This window comes from Carcharhinus amblyrhynchos, unplaced genomic scaffold (assembly GCF_965287045.1).
Source record: "Carcharhinus amblyrhynchos unplaced genomic scaffold, sCarAmb.v2.hapA scaffold_736, whole genome shotgun sequence".
Taxonomy (NCBI): domain Eukaryota; kingdom Metazoa; phylum Chordata; class Chondrichthyes; order Carcharhiniformes; family Carcharhinidae; genus Carcharhinus; species Carcharhinus amblyrhynchos.
Window position 1 is genome coordinate 50,001 of NW_027650476.1, and position 20,643 is coordinate 70,643.

The 20,643-nt window shown below is 45.1% G+C and overlaps 1 protein-coding gene across 1 annotated transcript in view; it reads left to right on the top strand.

The window, feature by feature from the left end:
* Window positions 1-20,440, top strand: part of LOC145340041 (nuclear valosin-containing protein-like) — a gene marked incomplete at its 3' end in the record, with an annotated part of 20,737 nt that extends 297 nt beyond the window's left edge. Inside the window, exons 2-6 of the mRNA XM_080184461.1 lie at window positions 12,382-12,500; window positions 13,429-13,499; window positions 14,285-14,337; window positions 15,966-16,050; window positions 20,389-20,440. Of these exons, the coding sequence (XP_080040587.1) occupies window positions 12,444-12,500; window positions 13,429-13,499; window positions 14,285-14,337; window positions 15,966-16,050; window positions 20,389-20,440 (318 nt within the window). The remainder of the gene's footprint in view (window positions 1-12,381; window positions 12,501-13,428; window positions 13,500-14,284; window positions 14,338-15,965; window positions 16,051-20,388) is intronic.
* Between the last annotated feature and the right edge of the window lie 203 nt (window positions 20,441-20,643).

Genomic DNA, 20,643 nt, shown 5'->3' on the forward strand with positions numbered 1-20,643 from the left:
TATCATATAGAATATATAGACTGGGACATAGGGCACGGGTACTGTATATCGTATAGAATATATAGACTGGGACATAGGGCACGGGTACTGTATATCATATAGAATATATAGACTGGGACATAGGGCACGGGTACTGTATATCATATAGAATATATAGACTGGGACATAGGGCACGGGTACTGTATATCATATAGAATATATAGACTGGGACATAGGGCACGGGTACTGTATATCATATAGAATATATAGGACTGAGATATAGGACCCAGGTACTGTATATCATATAGAATATATAGACTGGGACATAGGGCACGGGTACTGTATATCATATAGAATATATAGACTGGGACATAGGGCACGGGTACTGTATATCATATAGAATATATAGACTGGGACATAGGGCACGGGTACTGTATATCATATAGAATATATAGACTGGGCCATAGGGCACGGGTACTGTATATCATATAGAATATATAGACTGGGCCATAGGGCACGGGTACTGTATATCATATAGAATATATAGACTGGGACATAGGGCACGGGTACTGTATATCATATAGAATATATAGACTGGGACATAGGACACGGGTACTGTATATCATATAGAATATATAGACTGGGACATAGGGCACGGGTACTGTATATCATATAGAATATATAGACTGGGACATAGGGCACGGGTACTGTATATCATATAGAATATATAGACTGGGCCATAGGGCACGGGTACTGTATATCATATAGAATATATAGACTGGGACATAGGGCACGGGTGCTGTATATCATATAGAATATATAGACTGGGACATAGGGCACGGGTACTGTATATCATATAGAATATATAGACTGGGCCATAGGGCACGGGTACTGTATATCATATAGAATATATAGACTGGGACATAGGGCACGGGTACTGTATATCATATAGAATATATAGACTGGGACATAGGGCACGGGTACTGTATATCATATAGAATATATAGACTGGGACATAGGGCACGGGTACTGTATATCATATAGAATATATAGGACTGAGATTTAGGACCCAGGTACTGTATATCATATAGAATATATAGACTGGGACATAGGGCACGGGTACTGTATATCATATAGAATATATAGGACTGGGACATAGGGCACGGGTACTGTATATCATATAGAATATATAGACTGGGACATAGGGCACGGGTACTGTATATCATATAGAATATATAGACTGGGACATAGGGCACGGGTACTGTATATCATATAGAATATATAGACTGGGACATAGGGCACGGGTACTGTATATCATATAGAATATATAGACTGGGACATAGGGCACGGGTACTGTATATCATATAGAATATATAGACTGGGACATAGGGCACGGGTACTGTATATCATATAGAATATATAGACTGGGCCATAGGGCACGGGTACTGTATATCATATAGAATATATAGACTGGGCCATAGGGCACGGGTACTGTATATCGTATAGAATATATAGACTGGGACATAGGGCACGGGTACTGTATATCGTATAGAATATATAGACTGGGACATAGGACACGGGTACTGTATATCGTATAGAATATATAGACTGGGACATAGGGCACGGGTACTGTATATCATATAGAATATATAGACTGGGACATAGGGCACGGGTACTGTATATCATATAGAATATATAGACTGGGACATAGGGCACGGGTACTGTATATCATATAGAATATATAGACTGGGACATAGGGCACGGGTACTGTATATCATATAGAATATATAGACTGGGACATAGGGCACGGGTACTGTATATCATATAGAATATATAGACTGGGACATAGGGCACGGGTACTGTATATCATATAGAATATATAGACTGGGCCATAGGGCACGGGTACTGTATATCATATAGAATATATAGACTGGGACATAGGGCACGGGTACTGTATATCATATAGAATATATAGACTGGGACATAGGGCACGGGTACTGTATATCATATAGAATATATAGACTGGGACATAGGGCACGGGTACTGTATATCATATAGAATATATAGACTGGGACATAGGGCACGGGTACTGTATATCATATAGAATATATAGACTGGGCCATAGGGCACGGGTACTGTATATCATATAGAATATATAGACTGGGCCATAGGGCACGGGTACTGTATATCATATAGAATATATAGACTGGGACATAGGGCACGGGTACTGTATATCATATAGAATATATAGACTGGGACATAGGACACGGGTACTGTATATCATATAGAATATATAGACTGGGACATAGGGCACGGGTACTGTATATCATATAGAATATATAGACTGGGACATAGGGCACGGGTACTGTATATCATATAGAATATATAGACTGGGCCATAGGGCACGGGTACTGTATATCATATAGAATATATAGACTGGGACATAGGGCACGGGTACTGTATATCATATAGAATATATAGACTGGGACATAGGGCACGGGTACTGTATATCATATAGAATATATAGACTGGGACATAGGGCACGGGTACTGTATATCATATAGAATATATAGACTGGGACATAGGGCACGGGTACTGTATATCATATAGAATATATAGACTGGGCCATAGGGCACGGGTACTGTATATCATATAGAATATATAGACTGGGCCATAGGGCACGGGTACTGTATATCATATAGAATATATAGACTGGGACATAGGGCACGGGTACTGTATATCATATAGAATATATAGGACTGAGATTTAGGACCCAGGTACTGTATATCATATAGAATATATAGACTGGGACATAGGGCACGGGTACTGTATATCATATAGAATATATAGACTGGGACATAGGGCACAGGTACTGTATATCATATAGAATATATAGACTGGGACATAGGGCACGGGTACTGTATATCATATAGAATATATAGACTGGGACATAGGGCACGGGTACTGTATATCATATAGAATATATAGGACTGAGATATAGGACCCAGGTACTGTATATCATATAGAATATATAGACTGGGACATAGGGCACAGGTACTGTATATCATATGGAATATATAGACTGGGCCATAGGGCACAGGTACTGTATATCATATAGAATATATAGACTGGGACATAGGGCACGGGTACTGTGCATCATATAGAATATATAGACTGGGACATAGGGCACGGGTACTGTATATCATATAGAATATATAGACTGGGACATAGGGCACGGGTACTGTATATCATATAGAATATATAGACTGGGACATAGGGCACGGGTACTGTATATCATATAGAATATATAGACTGGGGCATAGGACACAGGTAATGTACATCATATAGAATATATAGACTGGGCCATAGGGCACGGGTACTGTATATCATATAGAATATATAGACTGGGACATAGGGCACGGGTACTGTACATCATATAGAATATATAGACTGGGACATAGGGCACGGGTACTGTATATCATATAGAATATATAGACTGGGACATAGGGCACGGGTACTGTATATCATATAGAATATATAGGACTGAGATATAGGACCCAGGTACTGTATATCATATAGAATATATAGACTGGGACATAGGGCACGGGTACTGTTTATCATATAGAATATATAGACTGGGACATAGGGCACGGGTACTGTATATCATATAGAATATATAGACTGGGACATAGGGCACGGGTACTGTATATCATATAGAATATATAGACTGGGACATAGGGCACGGGTACTGTATATCATATAGAATATATAGACTGGGACATAGGGCACGGGTACTGTATATCATATAGAATATATAGACTGGGACATAGGGCACGGGTACTGTATATCATATAGAATATATAGACTGGGCCATAGGTCACGGGTACTGTATATCGTATAGAATATATAGACTGGGCCATAGGGTACGGGTACTGTATATCATATAGAATATATAGACTGGGACATAGGGCACGGGTACTGTGTATCATATAGAATATATAGGACTGAGATATAGGACCCAGGTACTGTATATCAAATAGAATATATAGACTGGGACATAGGGCACGGGTACTGTATATCATATAGAATATATAGACTGGGACATAGGGCACGGGTACTGTATATCATATAGAATATATAGACTGGGACATAGGGCACGGGTACTGTATATCATATAGAATATATAGGACTGTGATATAGGACCCGGGTACTGTATATCATATAGAATATATAGACTGGGACATAGGGCACGGGTACTGTATATCATATAGAATATATAGACTGGGACATAGGGCACGGGTACTGTATATCATATAGAATATATAGACTGGGACATAGGGCACGGGTACTGTATATCATATAGAATATATAGACTGGGACATAGGGCACGGGTACTGTATATCATATAGAATATATAGACTGGGCCATAGGGCACGGGTACTGTATATCATATAGAATATATAGACTGGGCCATAGGGCACGGGTACTGTATATCATATAGAATATATAGACTGGGACATAGGGCACGGGTACTGTATATCATATAGAATATATAGACTGGGACATAGGGCACGGGTACTGTATATCATATAGAATATATAGGACTGGGACATAGGGCACGGGTACTGTATATCATATAGAATATATAGACTGGGACATAGGGCACGGGTACTGTATATCATATAGAATATATAGACTGGGACATAGGGCACGGGTACTGTATATCATATAGAATATATAGACTGGGACATAGGGCACGGGTACTGTATATCATATAGAATATATAGACTGGGACATAGGGCACGGGTACTGTATATCATATAGAATATATAGACTGGGACATAGGGCACGGGTACTGTATATCATATAGAATATATAGGACTGAGATATAGGACCCAGGTACTGTATATCATATAGACTGGGACATAGGGCACGGGTACTGTATATCATATAGAATATATAGACTGGGACATAGGGCACGGGTACTGTATATCATATAGAATATATAGACTGGGACATAGGGCACGGGTACTGTATATCATATAGAATATATAGACTGGGACATAGGGCACGGGTACTGTATATCATATAGAATATATAGACTGGGACATAGGGCACGGGTACTGTATATCATATAGAATATATAGACTGGGACATAGGGCACGGGTACTGTATATCATATAGAATATATAGACTGGGACATAGGGCACGGGTACTGTATATCATATAGAATATATAGGACTGAGATATAGGACCCAGGTACTGTATATCATATAGAATATATAGACTGGGACATAGGGCACGGGTACTGTATATCATATAGAATATATAGACTGGGACATAGGGCACGGGTACTGTATATCATATAGAATATATAGACTGGGACATAGGGCACAGGTACTGTATATCATATAGAATATATAGACTGGGACATAGGGCACGGGTACTGTATATCATATAGAATATATAGACTGGGACATAGGGCACGGGTACTGTATATCATATAGAATATATAGGACTGAGACATAGGACACAGGTACTGTATATCATATAGAATATATAGACTGGGACATAGGGCACAGGTACTGTATATCATATAGAATATATAGACTGGGACATAGGGCACGGGTACTGTATATCATATAGAATATATAGGACTGAGACATAGGACACGGGTACTGTATATCATATAGAATATATAGACTGGGACATAGGGCACGGGTACTGTATATCATATAGAATATATAGACTGGGACATAGGGCACGGGTACTGTATATCATATAGAATATATAGACTGGGCCATAGGGCACGGGTACTGTATATCATATAGAATATATAGACTGGGACATAGGGCACGGGTACTGTATATCATATAGAATATATAGACTGGGACATAGGGCACGGGTACTGTATATCATATAGAATATATAGACTGGGACATAGGGCACGGGTACTGTATATCATATAGAATATATAGACTGGGACATAGGGCACGGGTACTGTATATCATATAGAATATATAGACTGGGACATAGGGCACGGGTACTGTATATCATATAAAATATATAGGACTGGGACATAGGGCACAGGTACTGTATATCATATAGAATATATAGACTGGGCCATAGGACACAGGTAATGTGTATAGAACATAGAACAATATAGCACAGTACAGGCCCTTCGGCCCTCAATGTTGTGCCGAGCTGTGTCCAAACCCAAGATCAAGCTATCCCACTCCCTATCATTCTGGTGAGCTCCATGTGACTATCCAATAACCACGTGAGAGTTCCTGAAGTGTCCAACTCCACTATCACAGCAGGCAGTCTATTCCACACCCCAACCACTCTGAGAATAGAACCTGGGACACCCCTCCTATATCTCCCACCATGAACCTTATAGTTATGCCCCCTTGTAACAGCTACACCAACCTGAGGAAATAGTCTCTGCACGTTCACTCTATCTATCCCCCTCATCATCTTATAAACTTCTATTAAGTCACCTCTCATCCTCCTCCGCTGTAAAGAGAAAAGCCCCAGCTCCCTCAACCTTTCCTCATAAGACCTACCCTCCAAACCAGGCAGCATCCTGGTAAATCTCCTGCACTCTCTCCAATGCTTCCACATCCTTCTTATAGTGAGGTGACCAGAATTGCACACAATTTCCAAATGTGGTCTCACCAAGGTCCTGTATAGTTGCAGCATAACCGCACGGCTCTTAAACTCAAACCCCCTGTTAATAAACGTGAACACACTATAAGCCTTCTTCATGGCTCTATCCAGTTGAGTGGCAACCTTCAGAGATCTGTGGAATGATTCCCAAGATCTCTCTGTTCCTCCACATTCCTCAGAACGCTGCCATTGACCCTGTATTCCACATTCAAATTTGACCGACCAAAATGAACTATCTCGCACTTATCAGGGTCAAACTCCATCTGCCACTTTTTGGCCCAGCTCCGCATCCTATCAATGTCTCTTTGCAGCCTACAAAAGCCCTCCACCTTATCCATTATTCCACCAATCTTGGTGTCGTCAGCAAATTTACTAACCCACCCTTCAGCACCCTCTTCCAAGTCATTGATAAAAATCATAAATAGCAGAGGACCCAGTACAGACCCCTGTGGTACACGGCTGGTAACTGGCCTCCAGTCTGAAAAATTTTCCCTCCTCCACCACCCTCTGTCTTCTGTGACACAGCCAATTACTTATTCAATCAGCCAAATTTCCTTCTATGCCACACACCCTTATTTTCTTCATGAGCCTACCATGGGGAACCTTATCAAACACCTTACTAAAATCCATGTATACGACATCAACTGCTCTACCTTCAGCTACACATTTAGTTACCTCCTCAAAGAATTCACTCAAATTTGTGAGGCAGGGCTTACCCGTCATGAATCCATGCTGACTTTCCTGGATTAAGCTGCACCTTTCCAAATGGTCATAAATCCTATCCCTCAGGACCTTTTCCATTAACTTACCGACCACCAAAGTAAGACTGACCAGCCTATAATTACCAGGGTCATCCCTATTTCCTTTCTTGAAAAGAGGAACAACATTTGCCACGCTCCAGTCCTCAAGCACAAACCCCACGGATAATGAGGACCCAGAGATCAAAGTTAAAGCCTCCGCAATCTCATCCCTTGCCTCCCAAAATACCCTAGGATGTATCCCATCTGGCCCAGGCGACTTATCGATCCTCAGGTTTTTCAAAATTGCTCATGCATCTTCCCTCAGAACATCTAGGACCTGGGTAAAATATTAACAAAATAAAATATTATAAAATAATAAATATTATAAAATAATAACAAACCTGGAGACTTTAATTTCCCAAACATTGACTGGAATATCCCTAGGGTAAGGGGTTTGGATGGGGAAGAGTTTGTTAGGTGTGTTCAGGAAGGTTTCCTGACACAGTACGTGGATAAGCCTACAAGAGGAGAGGCTGTGCTTGATCTGGTGCTGGCTAATGAACCAGGACAGGTGATGGATCTCTCAGTGGGAGACCATCTTGGGGACAGTGATCATAACTCTATCTCCTTTACACTAGCATTGGAAAGAGATAGGATCAGGCAAGCTAGGAAAGTGTTTATCTAGAGTAAGGGGAAATATGAAGCCATCAGGCAGGAACTTAGATGAGTAAGTTGGAAGGAGGTATTCTCAGGAAAAAGTACCGAGGTAAGGTGGCAGATTTTCAAGGAATGTTTGTCTGGAGTTCTGCACAACAATGTTCCGATGAGACAGGGAGGTTTTGGTACGTTACGGGAACCGTGGTTATCGAAAGTTATAATGAACCTAGTCAAAAAGAAAAGTAAAGCGTACAAAAGGTTCAGAGAGCTAGGCAATGATAGGGATCTAGAGGGGTATACAGCTTGTAGGAAGGAACTTCAGAAGGAAATTGGGAGAGCCAAAAGGGGTCATGAGAAGGCCTTGGCAGGTAAGATTAAGGAGAACCCTAAGGCGTTCTACAAATATGTGAAGATTAAAAGGATGAGATGTGAAGGAATAGGACCTATAAAATGTGAAGGTGGGAAAGTTTGTATAGAACCGGTAAAAAATAGCAGAGGTGCTTAATGAATACTTTACCTCGGTATTCACGGTTGAAAAAGATCTGGGTGGTTGTACTGCAGGCTTGCAGCGGACTGAAAAGCTTGAGTATGTGGACATTAAGAAAGAGGATGTGTTGGAAGTTTTGAATAGCATCAAGATAGATAAATCACCGGGACTGGATGGGATGTACCCCAGGTTACTGTGGGAGGCGAGGGAAGAGGTTGCAGAGCCTCTGGTGATGATCTTTGCGTCGTTGATGGAGACGGGAGAGGTTCTGGAGGATTGGAGGATTGTGGATGTGATTCCTATATTCAAGAAAGGGAATAGGAATAGCCCAGGAAATTACCGACCAGTGAGTCTAACCTCAGTGGTTGGTAAGTTGATGGAGAGGATACTGAGGGACAGGATTTATGAACATTTAGAGAAGTTTAGTACGCTCAGTAGTAGTCAGCACGGCTTTGTCAAGGGCAGGTCGTGCCTTACGAGCCTGGCTGAGGCCTTTGAAAATGTGACTAAATACATTGACGAAGGAAGAGCGGTAGATGAGGTTTATATGGACTTCAGCAAGGCATTCGATAAGGTCCCTGATGCAAGGCTTCTTGAGAAGGTGAGAGGGCATGGGATCCAAGGGGCTGTTGCCTTGTGGATCCAGACTGGCTTGGCTGCAGAAGACAGAGAGTGGTTGTGGATGGGTCTTTTTCTACATGGAGGTCAATCGCCAATGGAGTGCCCCAGGGATCTGTTCTAGGACCCTTGCTGTTTGTAATTTTCATAAATGACCTGGATGAGGAAGTAGAGGGATGGGTTGGTAAGTTTGCTGACAACACAAAGGTTGGTGGTGTTGTGGATAGTTTGGAGGGATGTCAGAGGTTGCAGCGTGACATAGATAGGATGCAAGACTGGGTGGAGAAGTGGCAGATGGACTTCAATGCGGTTAAATGTGTAGTGGTCCATTTTGGCAGGTCAAATGGGATGAAGGAGTACAATATCAAGGGTAAGACTCTTAGCACTGTAGAGGATCAAAAGGACCTTGGGGCCTGGTCCATAGGACTCTTAAATTGGCCTCGCAGGTGGAGCATGTGGTTAAGAAGGCGTATGGTTTACTAGCCTTCATCAATCGAGGGATTGAGTTTAGGAGTCGGGAGATAATACTGCAACTTTATAAGACCCTTGTCAGGCCTCATTTGGAGTACTGTGCGCAGTTCTGGTTGCCTCATTACAGGAAGGATGTGGAAGCTGTTGAAAGGGTGCAAAGGAGATTTACAAGGATGTTGCCTGGATTGGGAGGCATGCCTTATGAAGATAGGTTGAGGGAGCTAGGTCTCTTCTCCCTGGAGAGACGAAGGATGAGAGGCGACCTGATAGAAGTGTATAAGCTATAGGTTGGGTGGATTCTCAGAGGCTTTTTCCCAGGGCTGAAATGGTTGCTACGAGAGGACACAGGTTTAAGGTGCTGGGGAGTAGGTACAGAGGAGATGTCAGGGGTAAGTTTTTCACTCAGAGGGTGGTGGGTGAGTGGAATTGGCTGCCGTTGATGGTGGTGGAGGCAAATTCGATTGGGTCTTTTAAGAGACTTCTGGATGCGTACATGGGACTTAATAGAATTGAGGGTTATAGGTAAGTCTAGTAGGTATGGATACCATTGGTGCAACTTGTGGGCCGAAGGGCCTGTTTGTGCTGTAGTTTTTCTATGTTCTTCCTATTTCTATCTACCTCCTCCATCCTATCAGCCTGTATCACACTCTCATCCTCAAAAACATGGCCCCTCTCCTTAGTGAACACTGAAGAAAAGTATTCATTCCACGCCTCGCCCATCTCTTCCGACTCCATGCATAAGTTCCCACTACTATCCTTGACTGGCCCTAACCTCACCCTGGTCATTCTTTTATTTCTCACATAAGGGTAAAAAGCCTTGAGGTTTTCCCTGATCCGACCAGCCAAGGACTTCTCATGCCCCCTTCTAGCTCTCCTAAACTCTTTTTTTTAACTCATTCCTTGCTACTTTGTAACCCTCAAGCAACCCAACTGAACCTTGTTTTCTCATCCTTACATACGGTTCCTTTTCCCTCTTGACAAGATATTCAACCTCCTTTGTAAACCATGGTTCCCTCATTCGGCCATTTCCTCCCTGCCTGACAGGGGCATACCTATCAAAGACATGCAGTATTTGTTCCTTGAACAAGCTCCACTTTTCATTTGTGCCCATACCTGACAGTTTCTGTTCGAATCTTATGCTCCCTAATTCTTGCCTAATCACATCATAATTACCCCTGCCCCAATTATAAACCTTACCCTGCTGTGTGACCCTATCCCTCTCCACTGCAATAATGAAAGACACTGAATTGTGGTCACTATCTCCAAAGTGTTCTCCCACAAACAAATCTAACACTTGGCCCGGTTCATTATCCAGTACCAAATCCAACGTGGCTCCACCTCTTGTCAGCTTATCCACATATTGTGTCAGGAAACTCTCCTGCACACACTGTATAAAGAAGTGCCCCGTCTGAACTATTCGGCCTATAAATGTTCCAATCAATATTTGGAAAGTTAAAGTCGCCCATGATAGATAACTGTCCTGTGACCTCCACACCTATCCATAATCTGCTTTGCCATTTTCTCCTCCACATCTCTATTACTATTTGGGGGCCTATAGAAAACTCCTAACAACGTGACCAATCCTTTCCTATTTCTAACTTCAGCCCATATTACCTCAGTAGGCAGATCACCCTCGAAATGCCTTTCGGCAGCTGTTAAACTATCCTTGATTAACAATGCTACTGCTCCACCTCTTTTACCACCTTCCCTACTCTTACTGAAACACCTATACCCTGGAACTACCAACAACCATTCTTGTCCCTGTTCTAACCATGTCTCTGTAATGGCCACAACATCATAGTCCCAAGTACCAATCCACGCTCCAAGTTCACCTACCTTATTCCTGATGCTCCTTGCATTGAAGTAGATACACTTCAATCCACCATCCTGTCTGCCTGTAACTCCTGCGACCTTGACACCTTCCTCAGTACCTCGCGATCCTCAACACTGGCTTCTGGACTGCAGCTCGTTTTCCATGTGTCGTATGGAATATATATGACTGGGACATAGGGCACACATTCTGTACAGAATATATAGGACTGGGCCATGGGGCACAGGTATTGTATATCATATAGTATATTCAGGACTGGGACATAGGACATATATACTGTGTATCATACAGAATATGTAGGAGTAGGCTGTAAGGCACAGGGACTGTATGTTATATAGAACACGTGCTGTGACCCTGTTCTGTGCTCTTGATCCACGCTGAACTACCCTACAGCATGCTGAGCTGTGGACTGACGGATGAGGAACTGGGAATGTTTATCTGTCCAGAGTTTGGGAATAAAGTATCGGTAAACTGTTTACTATGTATTACAACACAAACTATAGGGCTGGAGCTTAGGGTACAGGTTTACTTATATGTTGAATATTCTGTATGCATGTTGAACTAGGCTATAGGACAAAGGTGATATGTTTAAGATTTAGAATTGGGGCATTGTCGATGGGGATTATAGTGAACAGGAATGACAGTACTGGCCCTTAATGTAATTAATGTGATGAGATAAATCAGGATACAGATAATATACAGGACATAATATGGATCATATTGGTGAGCACTGGGATATTACAGTGTATAGTTACTATATATCATAGACAGCGTCATGGTATATACCTGGTTATAGATTAGCTGTATGAATTCACCATTTCACTGTGTGAATTTGGAGTTGTAAATGTGGCCTCAGTGTTTGGAATGTGAGGAGATGTGAGAAATTTGGGACAGTTTCCTGTGTGTGTGATTATAATGTCTGTGTACAGAGCAAGGATCTCCAATCATCTGTTACCACCCAGAGGGCCGGGCCTGGGGAAGAGAACGGGGAATGAGGAACAGGGGTGAACACCTGGGAGATACTCGACTCAAACATAGAGTTAAACAGGTAAGGAGGTGGAGGGAGAGATGAAACAAGGGGCCAGGGTGAGGCTGGGTTGAGGCGTGAGGGGTCGAGGGGCTGGGGTGAGGAGCGAGAGGCTAGGGTGAGGGGCCGAGGGTAGGGGGTTAAGGATGAGGGGTCAAGGGGAGAGAGTGATTGGTTGAGGGGAGGGGGGTTAGGGGTGAGGGTTCGAGTGGAGAAGGTGAGGGGTCAAGGGCTGGGCTGAGGAGTTGAGGGATTGGGTGAGGGGTTGGGGAATGAGGTGGGGGTCGAGGGGTTGGGGGCTGGGGTGAGTGGTCAAGGGGCTGGGATAGGGAGTCGAGGTGAGAGGGTGAGGTGTCGAGGGAAGGGGATTAGGGTGAGAATGAGGTGAGAGATGGTAAGGGGTCAAGGGGCAGGGGTGAGGGGTCGAGGGGTTGGGGTGAGCGGTCAAAGGTGTTAGGGGTGAGGGGTTGAGTGTAGAGGCTGGGGTTTGAGGGGCTGGGATGAAGAGTCAAGGCGACGGTGTTAAGGATGAGGGGTTGTGGAGGGGCTGGGCTGAGGGGTCGGGGGGCTGGGATGAAGGGTCGGCTGGGGTGAGAGGTCGAGGGGCTGAGGTGGGGGGGTCGAGGTGAGAGGGGAAGGGGGTTAGGGGTGAGGAATGAGTTGAGAGATGGTGAGGAGTCAAGGGGCAGGGGTGAGGGGTCGAGGGGCTGTGATGAGGGTTCGAGGGGCTGCGATGAGGGGTCACGAGACTGGGTTGAAAGGTCAAGGGGAGGGTGTTAGGGGTGGGGGTTGGGGGGGCTGGGTCGGGGGGCTGGGGTGAGGGGTCGAGGGGCGAAGGTGTGGGTCGAGGGGAGGGGATTAGGGGTGGAGGGGAGAGGTTAGGGCTGAGTAGTGAAGTCTTTCTCTGTAGTAATAATTGAATGTTCCTCTGTTTTCCCCCCCTCTGCAGTATCTGCGCAGTAGCAGTGAGCAGTATGTGGATATTGGAATGCTAGCAGCTGATCTCCAGCGATTGTACAGGTCAGACTCCACTCCCATTGCATTGCCAATCCCAGGGATTCTGTGTGGCTGAGTTTTGGATGTGAAGGACTTTTGGGATAGTTCTGTTAAGTGTTTAGAACATAGAACACTACAGCACAAACAGGCCCTTCGGCCCACAAGTTGCGCCGATCATATCCACACCTACCAGGCCATAGAACTATCTGTAACTTCCAATCCCATTAAATCCCATGTACTCATCCAGAAATCTTCTAAAAGACCCCAGCGAGTTCGCCTCTACCACCACCAACGGCAGCCAATTCCACTCACTCACCACCTTCTGAATGAAAAACTTACCCCTGACATCTCCTCTGTACCTGCTCCTCTGCACCCTTTCAATAGCTTCCACATCCTTCTTGTAGTGAGGTGACCAGAACTGCGCACAGTACTCCGAGTGGGGTCTGACAAGTTGCAGCATTACCTCCCGACTCCTAAACTCAATCCCTCGATTAATGAAGGCCAGTACACCATATGCCTTCTTGACCACGTCCTCCACCTGCGAGGCCGATTTAAGAGTCCTGTGGACCCAGACCCCAAGATCCTTCTGCTCTTCAACAATGCTAAGAGTCTTACCCTTGATATTGTACTCCTTCATCCCATTGGACCCACCAAAATGGACCACTACACATTTATCCGCATTGAAGTCCACTGCATTTATTGGAAGAATATCCTCGCTGACTCTGGGGTTTACTGTCGGTGCAGTTATTTGTCCTTGTTTCTGAATTGAGAGTTTAGACAACGTGAATGTTTTTCTCTCCTCCACATAGCTCTGACTATGGCCGCAGGAAGAAGCATGCCTTCAGGATCCAGGTGGATCGAGGTGAGTGTGGGAGGGCCCTCAGGCTCCACAGATCTCTCTCTCTGGTAAGATTACTGCTTCCTACTGCCTCTGTTTGAAGTTGCTGCTTTCCCAGCAGCTCTGAGCTCTGCAGATGGTGGCCCATGCTCTCCGTGTGTGTGTATGTGTGAGCGGAGCCACTGAGGGTTATCTTACTCCTGAAGTGGCTGAGGGGCTGCTTGGGAAGATAGGTCCTGTACCTCCCCTCAGCTGGCTCACTGGATGGAGAACGGGAAGGTGAACCCATATCAGTTGAAATCTCCTCCAGCACCGGGGCTAACTTCAGTGCTAGCTTGCCCCGACTCAGCCATCTAGAACGTAGAACATTACAGCGCAGTACAGGCCCTTCGGCCCTCGATGTTGCACTGACCTGTGAAATCAGTCTAAAGCCCATTGAACCTACACCTGAACCCGCCCAGACTGAGGACCCAGCCTGAGATCTAAATTCTGCAAACCTCCACATCAGGGCGGTAGAGAGAGATTATATAAATGCTATGGAAACAAAAGGTTGAATTTGTTTGGGTGGTAATTAGAAATAGGAAGGAGGAAATCTCACTGATAGGCAAAGTCTACTTTCCATCAAATAATAACATCACAGTGCAGCAAGAAATAAACAAAGAAATAACTGATGCATGTGAAAATGGTAGAGCAATTATCATGGGGGATTTTAATCTATGTATGAATTGGTCAAACCAGGTCAGTCAAGGCAGCCTTGAGGAGGAGTTCATAGAATGTATCCGCGATAGCTTCCTTGAACCGTATGTAATGGAATCTACAAGGGAGCAAACTATCCTAGATCTGGTCCTGTGTAATGAGACAGGAAAAATTAATGATCTTACAGTTAGGGATTCTCTCGGAAGAAGTGATCACAGTATGATTGAATTTAAAATCCTGATGCAGCGTGAGAAGGTAAAATCCAATACCAGCGTTTTGTGCTTAAACAAACAGACTACAATGGAATGAGGCAGGCATTGGCCATGGGATACTGGGAGCAGAAACTTCATGGTGGGACAATTGAGGAACAGTGGAGGACTTTCAAAGTGGTTTGTCACAGTGCTCAGCAAAAGTATATACCAGTGATAAGGAAGGACTGTAGAAAAAGAGATGATCAGCCATGGATATCTAAGGAAATAAAGGAGGGTATCAAATTGAAAGAAAATGCATACAAAGTGGCAAAGATTAATGGGAAACTGGAGAATAGAGAAATGTTTAAAGGTCAGCAGAAAGCCACAAAAAATGCCATTAAAAAAAGTAAGATGGTTTATGAGAGTAAACTAGCTCAGAATATAAAAACAGATAGCAGTTGTGGTTAGTTAAGGTTTCTCGGTGGTTTATTTCCTGGTGTATTTCCAGTTGTGGTTAGTTAAAGTTTCTCAGTGGTTTATTTCCTGGTGTATTTCCAGCTGTGGTTAGTTAAGGTTTCTCAGTGGTTTATTTCCTGGTGTATTTCCAGTTGTGGTTAGTTAAGATTTCTCAGTGCTGTATAAATTACAGTTGCTGTAATGAGTTCATTAAAGTTATCTCGAACTGAAGTTCAGACCAATCTTCTTATTTTTTGTTGTGGCACCTTGAGTTCCTTGTCAACTGAGATATGTTTTACTGACCTGCAGTGTATCGATCTGTCAGGAGAGAGTTACTGGACTATGAGGAGGAGCATCTTGCAAAGCGAGCCCGACAGAGTCACATACAGGATGGGTAAGTGACTCAGGCAGTGCTGAAATCCGCCTGGATGAATACTGCAATGCTGTGTGTGTTTTGCTATTTGGAATTGCAACTGCTGTAATTACTCTGGCGGAATCGTTGTCCTCTGTCCATCAGGAGCCTAACCCCTATGCAGGAATATCCCTGGAATATTCTAACCTGATGTCTTACCAGATTGCAGCAGACCTGGTTTAAAAAATCCGGGAATGTAGTGCAGGTAATTTTGAATACTTTTCCAAGGAATAGAAGATGGCATTTGCAGTCTCTTGTACCGAACCATCTGTCATAGAAAATCTGCAATCCTGTGCACCCCCATTGGTCAAAAAGGCAAGCACAGCTCCATCTCCAATCTCTGTAATCTGGCCTTTCCCACAGGAGATGGGCCTACCCAACTGTCCCACCACTTAAAGCATCAGTCACAGGATAGGATGTCAGCACCTTGTACTGATGGTAAAAACCAACTTCAGGCAGCTGGCAGCACCCCTTATCTCTACAACATTCCTGTTAACATCCTCTCCGTTATTCTTCACTTAGCCAATCAGGAGACTGTCACTTAGTGCAGTCTGAGGCAATCTGTCCGGTCATATTACTGACAGGACTAAAGGTTAATCCCGACACCACTTCTTTTCTCTTCAGCTTGTTTATTTTACAAGTTAAACCACCAGGTTTTCTGCCTGTTTCATTCTACTAATACAAGTCATTTTATACTAAACCCTTAAAATCTACAGTGTGCTGTGCAACTGAGTCTGTGTCTATTTATTTCAGACACTGAAAGTTTGTTTGGGACAATATCGAGGAAGCTTAGCTCTGTATCTAACCCCGTGCTGTACCTGTCCTGGGAGTGTTTGATGGGGACAGTGTAGAGGGAGCTTTACTCTGTATCTAACCCCGTGCTGTACCTGTCCTGGGAGTGTTTGATGGGGGGACAGTGTAGAGGGAGCTTTACTCTGTATCTAACCCCGTGCTGTACCTGTCCTGGGAGTGTTTGATGGGGATGGTGTAGAGGGAGCTTTACTGTGTATCTAACCCCGTGCTGTACCTGTCCTGGGAGTGTTTGATGGGGATGGTGTAGAGGGAGCTTTACTCTGTATCTAACCCCGTGCTGTACCTGTCCTGGGAGTGCTTGATGGGGACAGTGTAGCGGGAGCTTTACTCTGTATCTAACCCCGTGCTGTACCTGTCCTGGGAGTGTTTGATGGGGGACAGTGTAGAGGGAGCTTTACTCTGTATCTAACCCCGTGCTGTACTTGTCCTGGGAGTGTTTGATGGGGGACAGTGTAGAGGGAGCTTTACTCTGTATCTAACCCCGTGCTGTACCTGTCCTGGGAGTGTTTGATGGGGGACAGTGTAGAGGGAGCTTTACTCTGTATCTGACCCCGTGCTGTACCTGTCCTGGGAGTGTTTGATGGAGACAGTGTAGAGGGAGCTTTACTCTGTATCTAACCCCGTGCTGTACCTGTCCTGGGAGTGTTTGATGGAGACAGCGTAGAGGGAGCTTTACTCTGTATCTAACCCCGTGCTGTACCTGTCCTGGGAGTGTTTGATGGGGGAGAGTGTGGAGGGAGCTTTACTCTGTATCTAACTCCGTGCTGTACCTGTCCTGGGAGTGTTTGATGGGGACAGTGTAGAGGGAGCTTTACTCTGTATCTAACCCCGTGCTGTACCTGTCCTGGGAGTGTTTGATGGAGACAGCGTAGAGGGAGCTTTACTCTGTATTTAACCCCGTGCTGTACCTGTCCTGGAAGTGTTTGATGGGGGTGAGTGTGGAGAGAGCTTTACTCTGTATCTGACCCCGTGCTGTACCTGTCCTGGGAGTGTTTGATGGGGGAGAGTGTGGAGGGAGCTTTACTCTGTATCTAACCCCGTGCTGTACCTGTCCTGGGAGTGTTTGATGGGGGAGAGTGTAGAGGGAGCTTTACTCTGTATCTAACCCCGTGCTGTACCTGTCCTGGGAGTGTTTGATGGGGGACAGTGTAGAGGGAGCTTTACTCTGTATCTAACCCCGTGCTGTACCTGTCCTGGGAGTGTTGATGGGGATGGTGTAGAGGGAGCTTTACTCTGTATCTAACCCCGTGCTGTACCTGTCCTGGGAGTGTTTGATGGGGTAAACACAGTAAAAAGTCTGACAACACCAGGTTTTAGTCCAACCGATTTATTTGATAGTAAACGCACAAGCTTTTGAGGTTTCCCTCTTCGTCAGGTGAATGGAGAGTTCTGGCCTCGGACAGAGCATATAAAGCACAGACAGTTTAGAGATTACTGATTAGAATGCGAATCTTTACACCTAACTTGCTGTTCAAGTCCTAAAGTGGCTGACAATGTGCGTGGAAGGAGCACTGATTACAGGTTAAAGAGATGTGTATTGTCTCCAGACAGCACAGTGAGTGAGGTTTTGCAAACCCAGGCAAGTCACGGGGGTTACAGATAGTGTGACATGAACCCAAGATCCCTGTTGAGACTGTCCTCATGCGTGCGGAACTTGGCTATCAGTCTCTGCTCAGCGACTCTGCGCTGTCGTGTGTCGTGAAGGCCGCCTTGGAGAATGCTTACCCGAAGGTCAGAGGCTGAATGCCCGTGACCACTGAAGTGTTCGCCAACAGGAAGGGAACAGTCTTGCCTGGTGATTGTCGAGCGATGTTCATTCATCCGTTGTCGTAGCATCTGCATGGTCTCCCCAATGTACCGTGCTTCGGGACATCCTTTCTTGCAACGTATCAGGTAGACAATGTTGGCCGAGTTGCAAGAGTATTTACCGTGTACCTGGTGGACGGTATTCTCACGTGTGATGATGATATCCATGTCGATGATCCGGCACGTCTTGCAGAGGTTGCTGTGGCAGGGTTGTGTGGTGTTGTGTTCACTGTTCTCCTGAAGACTGGGTAGTTTGCTGCGAACAATGGTCTGTTTGAGGTTGTGTGGTTGTCTGAAGGCAAGAAGTGGGGGTGTGGGGATGGCCCTGGTGAGATGTTCGTCTTCATCAATGATATGTTGAAGACTCCGGAGAAGATGTCGTAGCTTCTCCGCTCCGGGGAAGTACTGGACGATGAAGGGTACTCTGTGCACTGTGTCCCGTGTTTGTCTTCTGAGGAGATCGGTGCGGTTTTTCGCTGTGGCGCATCGGAACTGTCAATCTATGAGTCGAGCGCCATATCCTGTTCTTAAGAGGGCATCTTTCAGTGTCCGGAGGTGTCTGTCACGATCCTCCTCATCTGAGCAAATCCTGTGTATGCGGAGGGCTTGTCCATAGGGGATGGCTTCTTTAACATGTTTAGGGTGGAAGCTGGAGAAGTGGAGCAGTGTGAGATTGTCTGTAGGCTTGCGGTACAGTGAGGTGCTGAGGTGACCGTCCTTACTCCCCATTCACCTGACGAAGAGGGAAACCTCGAAAGCTTGTACGTTTACTATCAAATAAATCGGTTGGACTAAAACCTGGTGTTGTCAGACATTTTACTGTGTTTACCCCAGTCCAACGCCGGCACATCCACATCAGTGTTTGATGGGGACAGTGTAGAGGGAGCTTTACTCTGTATCTAACTCCGTGCTGTACCTGTCCTGGGAGTGTTTGATGGGGGACAGTGTAGAGGGAGCTTTACTCTGTATCTAACCCCGTGCTGTACCTGTCCTGGGAGTGTTTGATGGGGAGACAGTGTAGAGGGAGCTTTACTCTGTATCTAACCCCGTGCTGTACCTGTCCTGGGAGTGTTTGATGGGGGACAGTGTAGAGGGAGCTTTACTCTGTATCTAACTCCGTGCTGTACCTGTCCTGGGAGTGTTTGATGGGGGACAGTGTAGAGGGAGCTTTACTCTGTATCTAACCCCGTGCTGTACCTGTCCTGGGAGTGTTTGATGGGGACAGTGTAGAGGGAGCTTTACTCTGTATCTAACCCCGTGCTGTACCTGTCCTGGGAGCATTTGATGGGAACAGTGTAGAGGGAGCTTTACTCTGTATCTAACCCCGTGCTGTACCTGTCCTGGGAGCATTTGATGGGGACAGTGTAGAGGGAGCTTTACTCTGTATCTAACCCCGTGCTGTACCTGTCCTGGGAGTGTTTGATGGGGAGAGTGTAGAGGGAGCTTTACTCTGTATCTAACCCCGTGCTGTACCTGTCCTGGGAGTGTTTGATGGGGACAGTGTAGAGGGAGCTTTACTCTGTATCTAACCCCGTGCTGTACCTGTCCTGGGAGTGTTTGATGGGGACAGTGTAGAGGGAGCTTTACTCTGTATCTAACCCGTGCTGTACCTGTCCTGGGAGTGTTTGATGGGGACAGTGTAGAGGGAGTGTTACGCTATCTGATCCCATGCTGTAGCTGTTAAAAATGTTTGTTTTGTAGGGGGATCCTTATCTCCGATTCGTCTGACAGTGAGGATTACCCAGAATATCCGGTATGTTGGTTAGGATTTAATGAGAAATGATTGGTTATGAATTCCAGAGCAGCGTCAGTGAGACCTGCTGGCTGGAGGGAACGGGGTGGGGCAGTGAGTGTTCAGGCGAGGGGGGGGGGTGAGTGAACATCAGGGCGCCTGGGTAGTGAGCATCAGAGTTTGGGGGGGCAGTGAGCATCAGGGCGGGAGGGGGGAGGAATAAG